General features: G+C 43.5%; 2 protein-coding genes across 3 annotated transcripts in view; one reads left to right on the plus strand and one right to left on the minus strand.

Annotated features, from left to right (window-relative positions):
* The window catches only part of WDR4 (WDR4 tRNA N7-guanosine methyltransferase non-catalytic subunit), a gene marked incomplete at its 5' end in the record, with an annotated part of 22,446 nt that extends 16,771 nt beyond the window's left edge, over positions 1-5,675 (minus strand). Inside the window, 3 exons of the mRNA XM_080551980.1 lie at positions 1,976-2,122; positions 4,571-4,633; positions 5,536-5,675. Of these exons, the coding sequence (XP_080408106.1) occupies positions 1,976-2,122; positions 4,571-4,633; positions 5,536-5,675 (350 nt within the window). The remainder of the gene's footprint in view (positions 1-1,975; positions 2,123-4,570; positions 4,634-5,535) is intronic.
* On the plus strand, positions 5,652-13,799 carry NDUFV3 (NADH:ubiquinone oxidoreductase subunit V3). 2 transcript variants are annotated; one of them, XM_080551956.1, is made up of 4 exons: positions 5,652-5,790; positions 5,916-6,009; positions 9,327-10,204; positions 13,531-13,799. In XM_080551956.1, exons 2-4 carry the CDS (start codon positions 5,945-5,947, stop codon positions 13,695-13,697), a joined length of 1,110 nt encoding a protein of 369 aa, XP_080408082.1. In that variant the 5' UTR covers positions 5,652-5,790; positions 5,916-5,944; the 3' UTR covers positions 13,698-13,799. The 2 variants fall into 2 exon arrangements, with proteins under 2 accessions (XP_080408082.1, XP_080408081.1); XM_080551955.1 differs by having other exon boundaries at positions 5,658-5,790; positions 9,248-10,204.
* The last annotated feature ends 335 nt before the right edge of the window (positions 13,800-14,134 follow it).

Raw genomic sequence — 14,134 nt, forward strand, 5'->3', positions numbered from 1 at the left:
TATGCAGAGGCAAACAGCACTTTTGAGACTTCTTCGATCAATAAACTATACAACAGAAAACAGTTGAAAGGTGGGAGAAAAAAGGTGAAGCATTAAAGCTGCTTGTTTGCATTTTGCTTGCTACTTTCTCAGTGAAGCATTTGACTAGGCAGCCTGCCAGTGCTTTAAAGAAAGCCTGGTAGACTTTCTTGTGTTCTCTCTAATAAAAATACAACCTAAGCACGTGGAAAAGAGAAAGCCAGGTAGGAGGTCTCCTAGTACAACTATTTTGCAGCAACACAGGTAAAAACTGCAGCGAGGCTCCAGCTGCCACTTTGTACTATAAAACAAAGTCCTCTGGGAGCTTTACAGACTCTGCCTCCTCACATGCAATCACACAGTCAGAGAGATAGTCTCAGGGTGTCTTCTCCCTGAACTGGAACTTTGACTTTCCCACATCATCATCCAGCATTTTATTGTTCCAGTAGTAGTGTAGCAGGCAATGTTTTTCTAACAGCTTTTCAGATAAATTTAAGGACCACACAGGTCAGAAAACAAGTTCTATAATAGGTTTAATCACAATTACTCTCAAGAAAAATTCTGCAAATTAACAGCTGTTGTTATTAGTATTATTCTTTCCTTTTCAAAACACCTCTTTTCCAAACCTCTCCATGTCCTGAAAGCATTGATATATGACTGCCAATTATGGGGATCATAGAGAATGGCCATTTCTATTCACCTACTCTGAAATTTAGTGACCTCTGGAGGCAAAAGAACAACAAACTGCACTTCAGGTAGACAGATATAAATTCCAATATTTTTAGTGACTGTGTAAAGAAGTACCATAATAATGGGAAAACGTATAGGACACGAATGCCTGCTAACACATTGCAGGCTCAGGCAGCACAGTGTCAAAATAGAATACCTTGCTAACAAGAAGTCTAATTCCGAGTTTAGCTGTACTGCCTTTGACCTTACAGACAGATCCAAAAGTTCCCCTTGTCTGAAACAAGCTTATTAGGAGAGCTAGCACTGCGAGAAACCTTTAATACAGCTTGCCATAAAATTACCACAAGTTACATAGGTCGATTTTGGCATTCTTTTTTTTCCCCACAAAGAGACCCTTTTTCCTGCATTCCCAGTTTCCTAACAGGAGGTAGCAACGCTCCCAAAAAATCCATCTGTGATTCTAGTTGACTCTCTAGCAGAAAATAAAAATGTCAAACAATTATCCAATGGCATCTTATAGACAGGAATAACAGGGCAAGGCAGCAGGGAAGAGAATGAACAGTGAACAGAACTTTTCACTTCTGGTTTTGCCAGCGATTACTCACTACAACACTGGTTAAGCCACCGAAGGTCTGTCATGTACCCTACACACACAACCAACCTGAGTAAGACCCCATTTTATATTGCAACCAGGGCCTTGCCTTCATCAAGATCACCAGAAGCAGAGACCTCACATGCTGACTTACCTTCTCAGGAACTCCTTCATGTCATGGTCCTTTTTTTTTTGATCATTACAAGCAGCAATGAAAAACTTGTAACTGGAGGACCTCTGGTGGACAGCCACAGAGTTTTCTCAAGAGAACTACACTTACAGAAGGAAAAGTTTGCAGTAGCTCTAAAAATATGCTTCTGAGTTCACAAACTCCCTAAAATGTCTTCTGCTCCAAATCAACAGAACCAGACAGTGCATTCACTGAACTGCTCAGTGTCACTCTTAAAGACCCAACCGCAGCATTCACTAGGAGCGAGTAAAGTTTCAATTCTTAAAGACGCAAATGCTGTCTTCTGGAGTAAACAACAGATTATCCTTTTCCTGGCCAACAATACAAACTCCCAAGATCATTAAACATGCTTAAATACAAAGGGTGGGGGGGAAGGAAGCTTATCAATAACAAATTCGTGCACCCCAAGTACTGCTATTTCATAATTCTAATTTAATCAGCCATAGCCCCATTATGAAGAGACAAGCAACATCCTGCTTCCTTACCTGATACTAATACATTCCCAGGAAGGCTTAGTACGAAACAGAATCAGACGTTTGTTGTCATCTGTCAAGACAAAATAATCTCCTGATGAAGAGAAGGCAAAAGCTAGGATGTCATCGCTTCCTTTATCTGTTGGTTGTCCATCCTGTCTAATAGAGAGAAGGGGAGAAAACAAGTTCACAACCTGAAACACGGTTACTGAAATCCTTCAGAAAAGGTTTTTCTTACACCACCAGCAAGAAGGAATATGAAGAGCAAAGTACAATGCTAAAAGTTGTATTTGAGCTTAAAATGTTAAGCCAACTTGAACATTAATGCAAAGGTATAGGGATTGTGTTCGCACCTTAGAGGCCAGCAGTAAGGTTTTTTGTCTGTTTTTTGTTTAGTTTTTTTTAAAAAAAAGCTGTGCTTCACAGAATCTTAGAATGGCTTGGGTTGGAAAGAACCTTAAAGATACCTAGTTCCAACCCCCTGCCATGAGCAGGGATGATACCCACTAGATCAGTTTGACCAAGCCCCATCCAACCTGGCCCTGAACACCTCCAGGGATGCGTTCCACCTCCACTTCTGTTCCAATGCCAACAGATACATGACAGCCTAATTTACAACTTACTGAAGCTAATAGGAAGAAAAAACAACTTTTGGAAGCCATAACTAAGATTTTACAAGATGACTCACAGAGGCACAACTTCACACAAATAACACAAAAGAGATCTCCAGAGACAATCTAATCCAACCCTCTACTGCCATTAGGTCAAATTAGAGCAGGTTGCTCAGGTTCCATGCAGTCAAATCTCAACCATCTCTAAGAACGGAGACTCTACAACCTCTCTGTATCGTGTTAACACATTTAAGTACTCCCATGTTGAAAAAGCTTTCCTCATAGGTCTCATCCTGACCTTCTGCGCAGATACAACAACCTTATCTGTCTTCTTTATATCCTCTGCTCCACTGCTATAGACAGCAACAAACTTTCCCCTTAGCATTTTCTTCTCCAGGTTGAACAAGACCCGTTCTCTCAGCCTGTCCTCACACACCACATGCTTCAGGCCCCAACTATCTTGGTGGCCCGCTGCTGGACTAGCTCCAGCTCATCCATGCCTATCTTATTCCCCAGGGCCCAACACTGGACATGACAGAGACAAGAAGAATGATTTCCAGTGGCCTTACAAGGTGCACTGCTCCTAAAACAGCCTGGTGTGCAGTTGGCTCCCTTTGCTGCCATAGCATGCTGACAACTTATGTCCAACTTGGCGACCATCAGAACCCACAAATCCCCTTCTGCAAAAGTGCTTTCTACCCAGTCAACCCTTATCTTGCTCCCCTGCCTGGGGTTAGTCCAGCCCAGGTACACAATTTTGCATTTGCCTTTGCTAAACCTTATGAGGTTCCTGACAGCCTGTTTCCCAAGGTGCTGAGATCCCTCATAAGAAGAGCCCTCCCTTAAGCATATCCATTGCTCCTTCCAGGTTTGGTATCACTACTGAACACCACACAATATGCGCACCAGCTGAAAACAATTAGCTAGTGTTTTAAACAGTACAGCCTCCCTACACAGTTTTATAACGTAAATAAAAGCTGCTACAAGTATGATAAACCATTCTTCTAAACTAAAGAGGATGGAATGTAAGCATCCAGGACTACATTTATACCTACATTCTTTCAAAGATGTCTCCACTTTGCAATACAGGACAGCGCATGGACCCGACAGCAACAGTGACTACACTTGGAACCAGTATCACCATGTGAGGACTTGCCCTCTGCTCATACTAATTAGTACAGACAAGACACAGCACTTTGCTGAATCCAAATTAAGACAGAAATCCTGCTTTCCAGATTGCTTATCTCTGGACAGTACACAGTCCACCACATCAGGTTCCATCAACCCATGAAAATTCTTCAGAACACAGAATTCAAGCAAAGTGGATGTTTACAGACAGTAACTTTTTAATAGTTCCAGCGTTCTTGAAATATTTAATGGCTTTTTGTAATTGGGACGCAAGTTTTATGTTTCTTTCTTCTCCATGGTGGGAAAGAAAAAGGCTACGAAGAAGGAAACTGTTTCAAGTCCTAAGCCTACATCATTCTCTGCTTTAAAAAGTGTTAGGGTTCACCCCACCAGATCCTGATACAAGTTTAGCAAAAAACAAGAAAACTGCCTAGGGGACTAATGTCCAGGGGTTGGATTTAAACTAAGAAAAAGACCTCTTCATTTTTTGAAACCTTATGACCTAGAGAACAGACTTGAAGGAAGATTGTGTACTGTTTTTGTTTCTTTTTTTCCTGCCTTAGATGGTCTAACAAAAGATGCAGCATTGTAAGCATTGTCTTGACTAACAAAAGTCACACAAAATCATTGACTACACTACTGGTGTTTCTCTAAAACAAAAATGAACATGTATACAGTCCCCCCTCTTGAATTAAACCACAAATATGTGTATCTATGTACATCCATCAGGGATAGGAAAGACCACCCGGCCATCACTTGTTCAAGGAGTCATCCCACGGCTTTGTTTTATTATCTTCACTGCGACATAACCTCAGGAATAGATGCACCATCTAGGAAAACACCGGATCATTTACACTTATTTTCTCACCGTTTGTTTTCTAGGGCCTTCTTTTCCACATTGGTGCAATCATACACGAAGAGATTATCATCCCTGCAAATAAAAAAACCAAGAGACTAAAATCACTGGAACTAAAACAAACCTGAGTTTAACCATTAGGAGTGTCAACTGTTTTGGAACCTTTTAGTATTTTACAGTTATATGCCCAACTGACCCCTACCTCAAGGAACTAACTCCATCAAATGTGCTTCCCAAGTGCTAAAAGAGCGGAGGAAGTTTAAAACTTTGCATTGTACACACACGGCAAGAAGAAACTATCACCTTTTGGCAAAGTAACCCTTTTCTTTCAGAATAAGTTGCGCATACTTTGTGAGGTCATACGTATTTGCCACTAACATTTATCCAGATGTCTATGTACAGGGGACACACATCTGATGGCTGCCTGATCATGCCAAAAACAAACAAACAAACAATTTTAAGGGATAAAAGCTTAAAGATGTTATTTCCGTAGTTGAGAATGAATACATGAAACATCTAAAAGGGTGCAGGAATCCTTACAGGAACTGACCAGCAGGCACAAGCAAACACAGAGAGCCTCCTGCACACTTCTACCATCTCACCCCAGCTGCCAGCTGAATAGCCCCAGAACGAAGGCCCTCGCACCCAGGAAAACATTCAGTACGAAATCATAGAGTAGCTCAGGTTGGAAAGGACCTTAAGGACCACCTGGATCCGATCCCCTGCCACGGGCAGGGACACCTCCCACCAGACCGGGCTGCCCAAGGCCCCATCCAGCCTGGCCTTGAGCACCTCCAGGGATGGGGCACCCGCAGCTTCTCTGGGCAGCCTGTCCCAGCGCCTCACCTCCCTCACAGAGAAGAATTTCCTCCTAATATCTAACCCACGCCTACCCTCTTAGTTTGCACCCGTGGCTCCCCGTGCTCCCCACGCACACCACCCCACGCGAGCACCCCACCACCGCTGCGGGCACCGACCCGTGCTCCCGGTACCGCGCCGCCAGCAGCCGGCTGCCCCCCGCGGCGGCCATCAGCGGCCCGCGGAGCGCCACGGCCGGGCCGGGCCCGGTGCCGGCTCCCCGCCTTGCCCCGCCGCCATCTCGGCCGCCGCCCGCCATGGCCGCCACGTGCGGGCGGGCGCGGGGCGATGACGCCCAGCCGGGCGGGCAGAGGGCGCACCGCAAGATGGCGGCTCCCTCGCTGCTGCGCTGCGGACGGGCGGCCGCCCGCCAGGTGAGTGCCGGGGAAGGCGGTGGCGGAGCCTCCGGGGCCGGCCCGTTTTTCCCCGTCCCCTTCCTAACCCCCCGGGGCTCTCCGCCGGCCCCGGGGTGAGCGCTGTGCTGGCCGCTGTTTTGCAGGCGCTGCGGCTGGACCCCCCGACGCCCCGATGGGCGCACTCCTCGGCGGCGCTGTGCACCCGGCCGGCGGGCTCCGGGACGCCGGCGGACACCAGTAAGACACCACCCGCGGCCCCAGACCCTCGTCCCGGCCTTAAAACCGCAAGGCAGCCCTCCGCCGGGCCCCTGCGGGCTCAGGGGGATCTGCCTGCCCGCTGGGGCTTGCACGGTTAGCTGCCTCTGGGGCTGTCCCCGCTGGAAGTGCAAGGACCTTGGGTTATAGATAAATAACCCTAAATAGGCAGCAAGAGCTTAGGAACTCTCGCAGCCCTTCCTGGTTACCGTCCCCTTAACATGTTAGCTGTTGTCATGCTTGACCAGGCTTGAAGAGTTATTGTTATGTTTGTCCTAACATAGACAAGCTTTGCAAGGTGCCAGAAGCTTGATGGAAATGAGTGTAGCAGCATACTTCTTTTTCTTTTTCTTTTTTTAAATTGAGGTGTGGTTTTGAACTTCAGACATTCCCCTTTGCCTTTTGAAGTGCTTGGATTATGTGGTTCAAAAGGCAGTGCACTTTGCTGGAAGAGAGAAAAACTCCCAAGGCATGAGTATCTGCTCCAGGTTGCAGAAAAGTACCCTGATCCAGTTGTGTTCAATTTAATTCCAATGCTTCTTACCCCGTAGGTTTGCAGGCCAGGTAAGACATAGACCTGGCTTTGGATGCCAAAGTGCATTCAGTGTTCAGGAGTATTTGAACCACTTCTGTCCAGACCAAAGCCAACATACAAATACAGATTTCGAAGAAAGGATAACATGTGCAAAATGCTGTTTGGAAGTACGTAGAGGCTAATCGGTTCAATGAGTAGGATTTTCATCCCAAACTAGAGATCTAGGTGCTCTAACAGCAGAATTTCAGGGAACCGTATGTGGGAATAATCAGACTTGTTGATAGCTATTGAAAAGATGACTGAAAGAGTAGCTGAATGCAGACTTCTGGCTTTTAATGTTTGCCTCTTAAATACCAAGGCAAATAAAAGCTTGGATTGAGAAAGCCTTTTCTGCATAGATTGATATAGGCCTGTCTGAATAACAAATTGCTTCTTACTGTAACTTATTTTATGCATTACTTTAAGCGTATTTGCTCTGTACTTATAACAGCAGTTTCTAAATTCATTGTCCTGCAGCTCTCTGATTTCAGAAGGTGCCAGGAGACCTATTATTCTACCTCTTTCAGCCAGCTGCTTTCCCTGCAAATGATTATGTTTAGTCAAGATGTATAGGATGCAGCTGCCTCTCTCAGGTTCTATCTGGAGCAAGCTACGCACATTTTCTTTGCTTAGAGAAAATGGTCACGTTTCCTAATGAAGTCAGTGATGGGGAGTTGACCTGTAAGTTCTGGATGCCCCCTTTCTGAGTGTGAATGTGTTTTAAACATGTTCCATTAACAATACTAACGATACAACCCTGTTCCAAGTTTCATCTGGGGATAATGTTCTCATTTTGTGTGCGTTCTTCTGACAGAGTTTAGCAATAGCCACATACAAATCAGGTAATACAAAGTTTGAAATACCCTAATTAAAGTGTCAGTACTGATTGTATTGCACTTGATGCTTATGAGTGGAAATGTGTCTTTTCAACATTTCTAAACATTACTGTTACTTCCTCTTAATGTTCAGTTTGAATGCTGTCTGCCTCCTTGATTTCTTAGGATGTCATAGTATTAACACTTCTTCTTCAGCTTTTGCACAGGTTTTGCTTGTCTGTCTTCCCTTTGGGCATTCTTGTGTTCTTCCTGTGCAGTTCTTCAAAGAACTTTTCAGCCTGGAGTGACGCTTTCTGAAGTATTAATTTATACAGGCTTCTGTGTTTGGCTGCATCAGTCTGCAGGCAGGCAGGCTTCCACCAAAGGCAACTGCCCATCCTCCTGCTCCCCTCAGCCCCCCTCCCCACCCTGCACCTTTAGTCTGGCAGAGAGAAGTATGTGTCTGAAAATTCTTCAAAAGTATTACCTGTACAGTAATACTATAGAACTATTTTTTTTTGCTTTTGTATTTGAATTTATGTTAAGAGTTCTGTATTTCTTTGTTGAATACTTTGCTTCTAATTCCACGTATCTGTCTCTTCTGTGATGTTTTCAGTTCGACATTGCTAAAGACTTGCTTCTATTCAGTGCTACTTATGGTATCGCCTTAGGTCATACAAGGTATTACTGTAAAATGCTAGTAAGGGGGAAAACTGCATCTAACTTATGGTCCTGCAAAGTAGGTCTGGACTTCCAAACTGCAGATATATCTGCACAATAGACTGGAAATCTGCTGAATTACACTGCAGGTTGGAAATGGTGCAACTCCTTATGGAATCAGCTTTGCTGCAGCAAATTTCCGTGGTGGTGTGGCTTCTTAATATACTCCCAGACCTTTTGGTCCTCCTGTTTTTTCTAACAACAACAGTACATGTTGTTGATCAGCCTCTCAAGGACATCACTGGCATGGACTTCCAAGAGGTATTTGATACTCTGTGTGAGGGCCTGAAAGTTGTTGCTCCTCTTCAACTGTTTGCTCCTTGTCTGGAGAACTCAGCTTAATGAAGGTGTCTGTGAGGGAGAAGAAATAAAGACAGGCTACCGTGAAGCACCAGGAAGTCTTCTAACACTTCTTTAGGAAGAGGTCTCAAACTAAAAATAAGAAGTGGAGATAGTGAGGACTGGAGGAGATGGACTCTTGGGGAAATTGAGTTAAACTGTGTTAGATGCAATTCAGTTGGTAGGTCACGTGGACCCATCAGCAAGTAATACTTCCATGTATGGCCTCACGTATCTCTTACTCTGGTACTAGTCCCCTGGGAGTCATCCCTCCCTACTGCTTAAAAGATAACTATTGCAAAAGGCTGGCTATTGCTGTGTCTGTTTACCGCGTCTTCTGCTCTGCTGGCCTCTTCATAGGCAAATATTATCTCTGTAACAACATATTTGAAGAGCTCAGCTAACAAGCTATCTTAATGCTCATCTGAGGTAAGAAGGTGTCTGTAAACCGTTTCCACTGATGCAGAGTTGAAGCACAGAGAAGAACAGCTCTTGTAAGGAGTCTGACAAAGCAAGGAGCAAAAGGTGTTATTTCATGAGTTCCAGCAATCACAGCAGCAGAAACTGTTCAGTGCTAACTAGAGCTCTGTTGTCTTTAACTTAAAATGTCTTCAACCTTTCTGCTTCGTAATGCCTATATTTAGTATAATAACTTATTTCAATTTGCTTTTTTACCACATCATGTCAGAAAGTTAAAATTATATGACTAAGATCGTTAATTAACAGGGATGTCAGGTATAACGATGATAACCCTCTTTATGCCGTTTCCTAGATGTAATGACACCTCAGGGAAGCACCAAGCTGCTAGCCACGAAGGCAACAGTTGAATTTCCTAAAATGTTGTCTTCTAGCTCAGAATCTCCAAATGAAGGTGAGACAATATCTAGTACTAATCTCAAGGAAGCTTCAAAACCTTCTGATGAAGATCTGAGAACGATGATGTCAAGAAAAACTGTGGTTGCATTTCCTCAGCGTGTAATTGTTTCTTCCATTGAGGAGGAAAAACACACTACAGCTGCAACAGGAGGAGGCATAAGGAAAGAATTAGCTGAAGAAGAAAGCTCATCTTCATCCAGCTCGGATTCAGATTCTAGCTCAGATTCTGAAGAAGAAAATGATGATGATGATTCAGAAGCTGCCATTAAAACCAGAGTGGAGTTTCCTAGACGAGATCCCAACATTTCTGAGAAAGTAACAATAAATGCATCAAAGCTACCAAAGGATAACTTGCCCCAGAAACGCCACAAAGAATCTGTAGCTAAGAAGAAGCCAAGCAAAACAGAACCTGATGTATCTACCATCAAGCAGGTGATGTTTTCTAAAGCACCAGTCGGTCATAAAACATCAAAATCCAAAGCAAGGGACCCCAACATAAAATCAGCTCCGAAAGAAGCAGATCAGCAGAAGCTGGCCTTAGAACCACACTTGGATGAAAACCAAGCCCTGACAGACACCACTCTTAAATCCGATTTGAAGGAAAAGGCCACTGGAAGCCAGGTAGCGACTACTCAGCTGAAAGCTCCGTCAGTGGCTCAGGAAGACGAAAAGCAAAACCTGGTGTCCAGAGGGGAAGCAAAAAGGGTAAAGGAGGCACGGGAGTCAGAAGCAGTAGAAGTAACTTCTAAACAAGAAGAGGAGACTTCTGAAAGCGCGGTGTTGGTGATGGGTACAAAGGAGGAGACCTTTCAGGAAGCAGGTGACCAAGCTGGAGAAAGCAGCACGATAGAGGGTACACCTTTAAATTGTTTGAACTGTATTGATTCTTCTGGGCTAGGGTGTATTTTTTTAAATAGTTTCCAAATCTTCTCTGTTTGTGATTCTTTGATCTCTATATTGAAGCTAATGGTGTAGCAGTGACTTTCTGGAAGAGAAATTCATTACTAATTGTTATAAGAGCTTCATAACACTCAGTTTGCACTTATATTGTGCAAGGAAGCAGTCTTCACTGTAATTACAGTTTTATAAGCCAGTTGTTATTTATAATATGAAAACGAGATTATGAACAAAATCATGGGGTTTATATGACAAAGCTTGCTTTCGCTTTTCTTTTCTTTTTTTTTTCCTCAGAAGGATTTGGTAGCTGCTTTTTTCCTGAGCTAAATTTGGTGTCATCTGATTTTTGTTTAAATCCTGCTCTCCCTCCCCCTCTCCTTCCTCCCTGTTCTTTCCCAAACTCTTGCAGTGCTTCAGATTTCAGGAGACTTCGAGAAATCATAATGTAATGCCAGAAGCAGATGTAGATTCTGAGATTGGTAGCTTTTAAGAGAGTCACGCTGCAGTAGCGTAGAGCTGACAACATAACCCAGGTTTTGTTGTGAGTTAAACAGGAGACAGTGACTTGTTTCAGGAAGAAAGCATCGTGCACCATATAACGGTCTCCCTAGCTGCACCCCCATAATAAACCATTCTTAGTTGCCACCAGTCCTGTTGACTTTCCTGCTGATCTTGCTCTGCATATTTCAGTAGTAAATGCCCCTCTGTCCTGATCTTTTATGACTTCCCACGTTTGACATCCAACTTAGGTAGCGTACCATTCTTAAGACCACTCTTCTGGTTGGTTCTTCAAATTAACAGAAATGCCTGTTTGAAACAAAAGCAGCGTCACTGTAAAGCTCTGAGGATAACATCCTTCAAGCGATGTCCTTGCAGAAGAGGCCCCGGAGTCTCAGTGGACAGCAGGTGGAACCAGCAGTGTGCCCTGGCAGCAAAGACGACCGGTGGTGTCCTGGGCTGCATTAGGAGTGCCACCAGCAGGTGGAGAGAGGTGATCCTCCCTTCTGCTCAGCACTGGTGCAGCCACACCAGGGTGCTGGGTCCAGTTCTGGGCACAGTACAAGAGGCATGGAGAGACTTGAATACGAGTAGGAGAAGGAGGACTTGGTCTTGAAATGTGCTAATGATTCAAGGTGAAGATTATGGCACTCTGTAGCTGTACGAAACAGCCTTCCCTACTCTGGTGCTGTAAATCCAGAATAAGATTAAGCCCACGTGGCAAACTTGCCCTGCAGACCTATAAAATAACCACGTCTCAGACACATAGCCACGCCAGCAGCAAAACCTTTGTGGTAGACCTGGTTATGCTGGAAGAAGCACTTGTGCCTTCGAGGTCCTCTTGCTCTGTGGAGGTGGTAGGGCTGTGGAGGTTGGTAGAGGTGGGTCCACACTCCTTTACTGCAAGTGAAACACCTCCGGGTGTCAGCGGACAGCAGAGAGTGCAACCTAGCTGTGCTGTTCAGTGGCATCACTGCTGTCTTCAGGGTATCTTGTTCTCCCTTTTGAGGCCTTCTTTGAAAACAGCTACTGCTTTCCCACGTTTAATGTTCACAGTTAATGATACCTTCTGTGGTCTGTACTTCTGTGCTCTTTCACTCACCTGCAAACTCTGCAGCAAGCGTACTGAAGATGTAAAAGCAATTTTTCTCATTACAGACCTAGATGTTCAGGTGATGTCATCCGCTTTGTAGAGCAGGCATACCAAGCAGTCAGCAAAAACTGCTGACTTGAACTGCTAAAGAAGTAGCAAAATAGCAGCGTGGTAACTCAGAAATACATCTCTGATTCATTTTGGAAGAACATCCTGTGAAATCCTTGCTCTTTAAGAGAGAAAGCACACAAGAAGTCTGAAGTGTGGGGAGGATGATCTCAGGGATAAATTTCTCCTTTGAGAAGCCAAGTACAGTGTATTTGGGCAGGAAAAATGAGACTCCATCTGCTTTTCTTCCTGAGCATCTGTCTCTTAATTTGGAACAACTGTCTCTTGCAGGTTGGATGTACGCTTGCCTACGCCTGCTTGTTCTTGGGGCTATTTGCAGCCAAGACCGCATCATCTGGCTTTTGTACGTGTAGCGGTGTCTCCTGTGAGCCGCCTCAGTAGGAACAGAGCAGTAGGCTCAGGGTGTTTCCTTTCATAGGCTGTGCGTTGTTTTGCTGAAACCGGGGCTTACTACGTGCCAATTTATAAGCAAGCCTTGCTGAATTTTAAGCATACACGCTCTTAAACTGATAGCATTTTACATTGCAATAATTGTGTCATAATTAAAGGGAAATTCTGGTGTTCGGTTCCCTGAGTTCTTGCGTTTTTATTGTAGGGTGTAGCATTACAAAAAGGAGCTTAATGCGAGCTAACATAAGCCACTACATGCAAATTTAAACAAGGAAGCTTTTCACTAGATTATGCGTATGTCTTTCCTATTGTTAAAACTCTGGGAGTATGAGAATAAATTAATATTGGGAATAAAGCTTTATTTCTTGCAATTTCCTTGGTTGTAAAATCAGCCCATAACAGGAACCTTTTATGTAAATAGTACTGCCTATATTTGCATAATATTCTAGAAGTGTAAGAATTAATGTTGGTTTTAATGTGAAGTAAGGAGTTCTGAATAGTTTTATTAGATTACTCCTAGGAGGAAGAGCTGATTACAAGGTTTAGAAGATTCTATTGCAATTAATTCTTTCTCAAAGAAAGAAAATGTACATCAAAGGCTCTTGATCTATTATTGTTCAGTATAACCACATGTGGAATTAAACTGTGAAGATCTTAATAAGTCCGTCACTTTTCCCCATGGAAAAAAAAATCAATCTGTAAAATAGTTCTAATAGCTGTATCTCATGGTCTGACATGATATATCATTGCTGCTGCTTCTTTGCCTCTTCTGGCTTGCTAAGAATGTCACCTGCTGTTCTGGCTGAAGTGAAAACCAAGGCAACTGTGAAAGAACCAGGAAATGCAGACATATGTCTTCAAAATGTAAATGAGTGTTCTGCCCAGTCCTCCCCCAGCATTAGGTGGTAGTTTGGATTTGAAAACCTGTGCTGTATTAGATGACTTGTACCGTTTCCCATTCCCCTGCTGCATACTACTGTGCTTCTTTACGGAGTTCTGCTGGTACCTTGTGTGATCCTAAACTTATCCCTTTGTTATTGTTGCTGACTTTTTTTTTTTTAATATTGCCTGAATGTGGGATCTGAAAATATATGAAGGTTGGCTCAGCAATTAAGGATATTGCCCTCTGTAGTAGCATCTTTATAGTCACCAGTTACTATTTGTTTTCACAGAGCCTGCAGCAGCTGCTCAGCCTGCTCCTGAAGAATTTGATAATTCTACCTACAAGAACCTCCAGCATCATGAGTATAATATATACACCTTCATTGATTCTGTTGTGGTTCTCTCAAAATTCAGGCAGCCGCAGCCATCTTCTGGGAGACCATCACCAAGGCACTAAAAGAACCACATTTAAAACAAATATGCAGATTATATGATAAAAATTCTTCTACTTAGCTCTGATGTATAATCTATTATAAATCAATAAACATATGATAACTTATGTGTGTGCTTTTGAACAGTTCTTCGTGGCTCTTGGAGTCCCTCACTCCTTGATTTTTATGATCAAGCAACAGATCAATGAATCATCAGTGAATAAAAATAGCTTTTTTACCCCTCAGTGTGTATGTAAATATTCATACATACATATATGTTTATAAAAAAAAAATGGAAAACTGTCTTGAATTTTCAGTGTCTCCAAATTTTTGTTATTGACCATTCTTTCAGCACTGTGTCAAGGAAAGTAATGGCTTGTGTGGATGTGTCTGTTCAGTATGTGCCATGATTTTAGCAGGTATTACTATCACCATAATGCAGTGAGCTGTTCTCCTTGCACAC

Source organism: Anser brachyrhynchus (genome assembly GCF_964034855.1).
Source record: "Anser brachyrhynchus genome assembly, chromosome: 1".
Classification (NCBI taxonomy): Eukaryota; Metazoa; Chordata; class Aves; order Anseriformes; family Anatidae; genus Anser; species Anser brachyrhynchus.

Bases quoted from the DNA above. Each gene is read 5' to 3' on its own strand.
- NDUFV3 (XM_080551955.1), top strand. From the start codon at position 5,674: ATGGCCGCCACGTGCGGGCGGGCGCGGGGCGATGACGCCCAGCCGGGC. The intron at 6,010-9,247 runs GTAAGACACCAC...GCCGTTTCCTAG, and splicing joins CGGGACGCCGGCGGACACCA to ATGTAATGACACCTCAGGGA. The intron at 10,205-13,530 runs GTACACCTTTAA...TTGTTTTCACAG, and splicing joins AGAAAGCAGCACGATAGAGG to AGCCTGCAGCAGCTGCTCAG.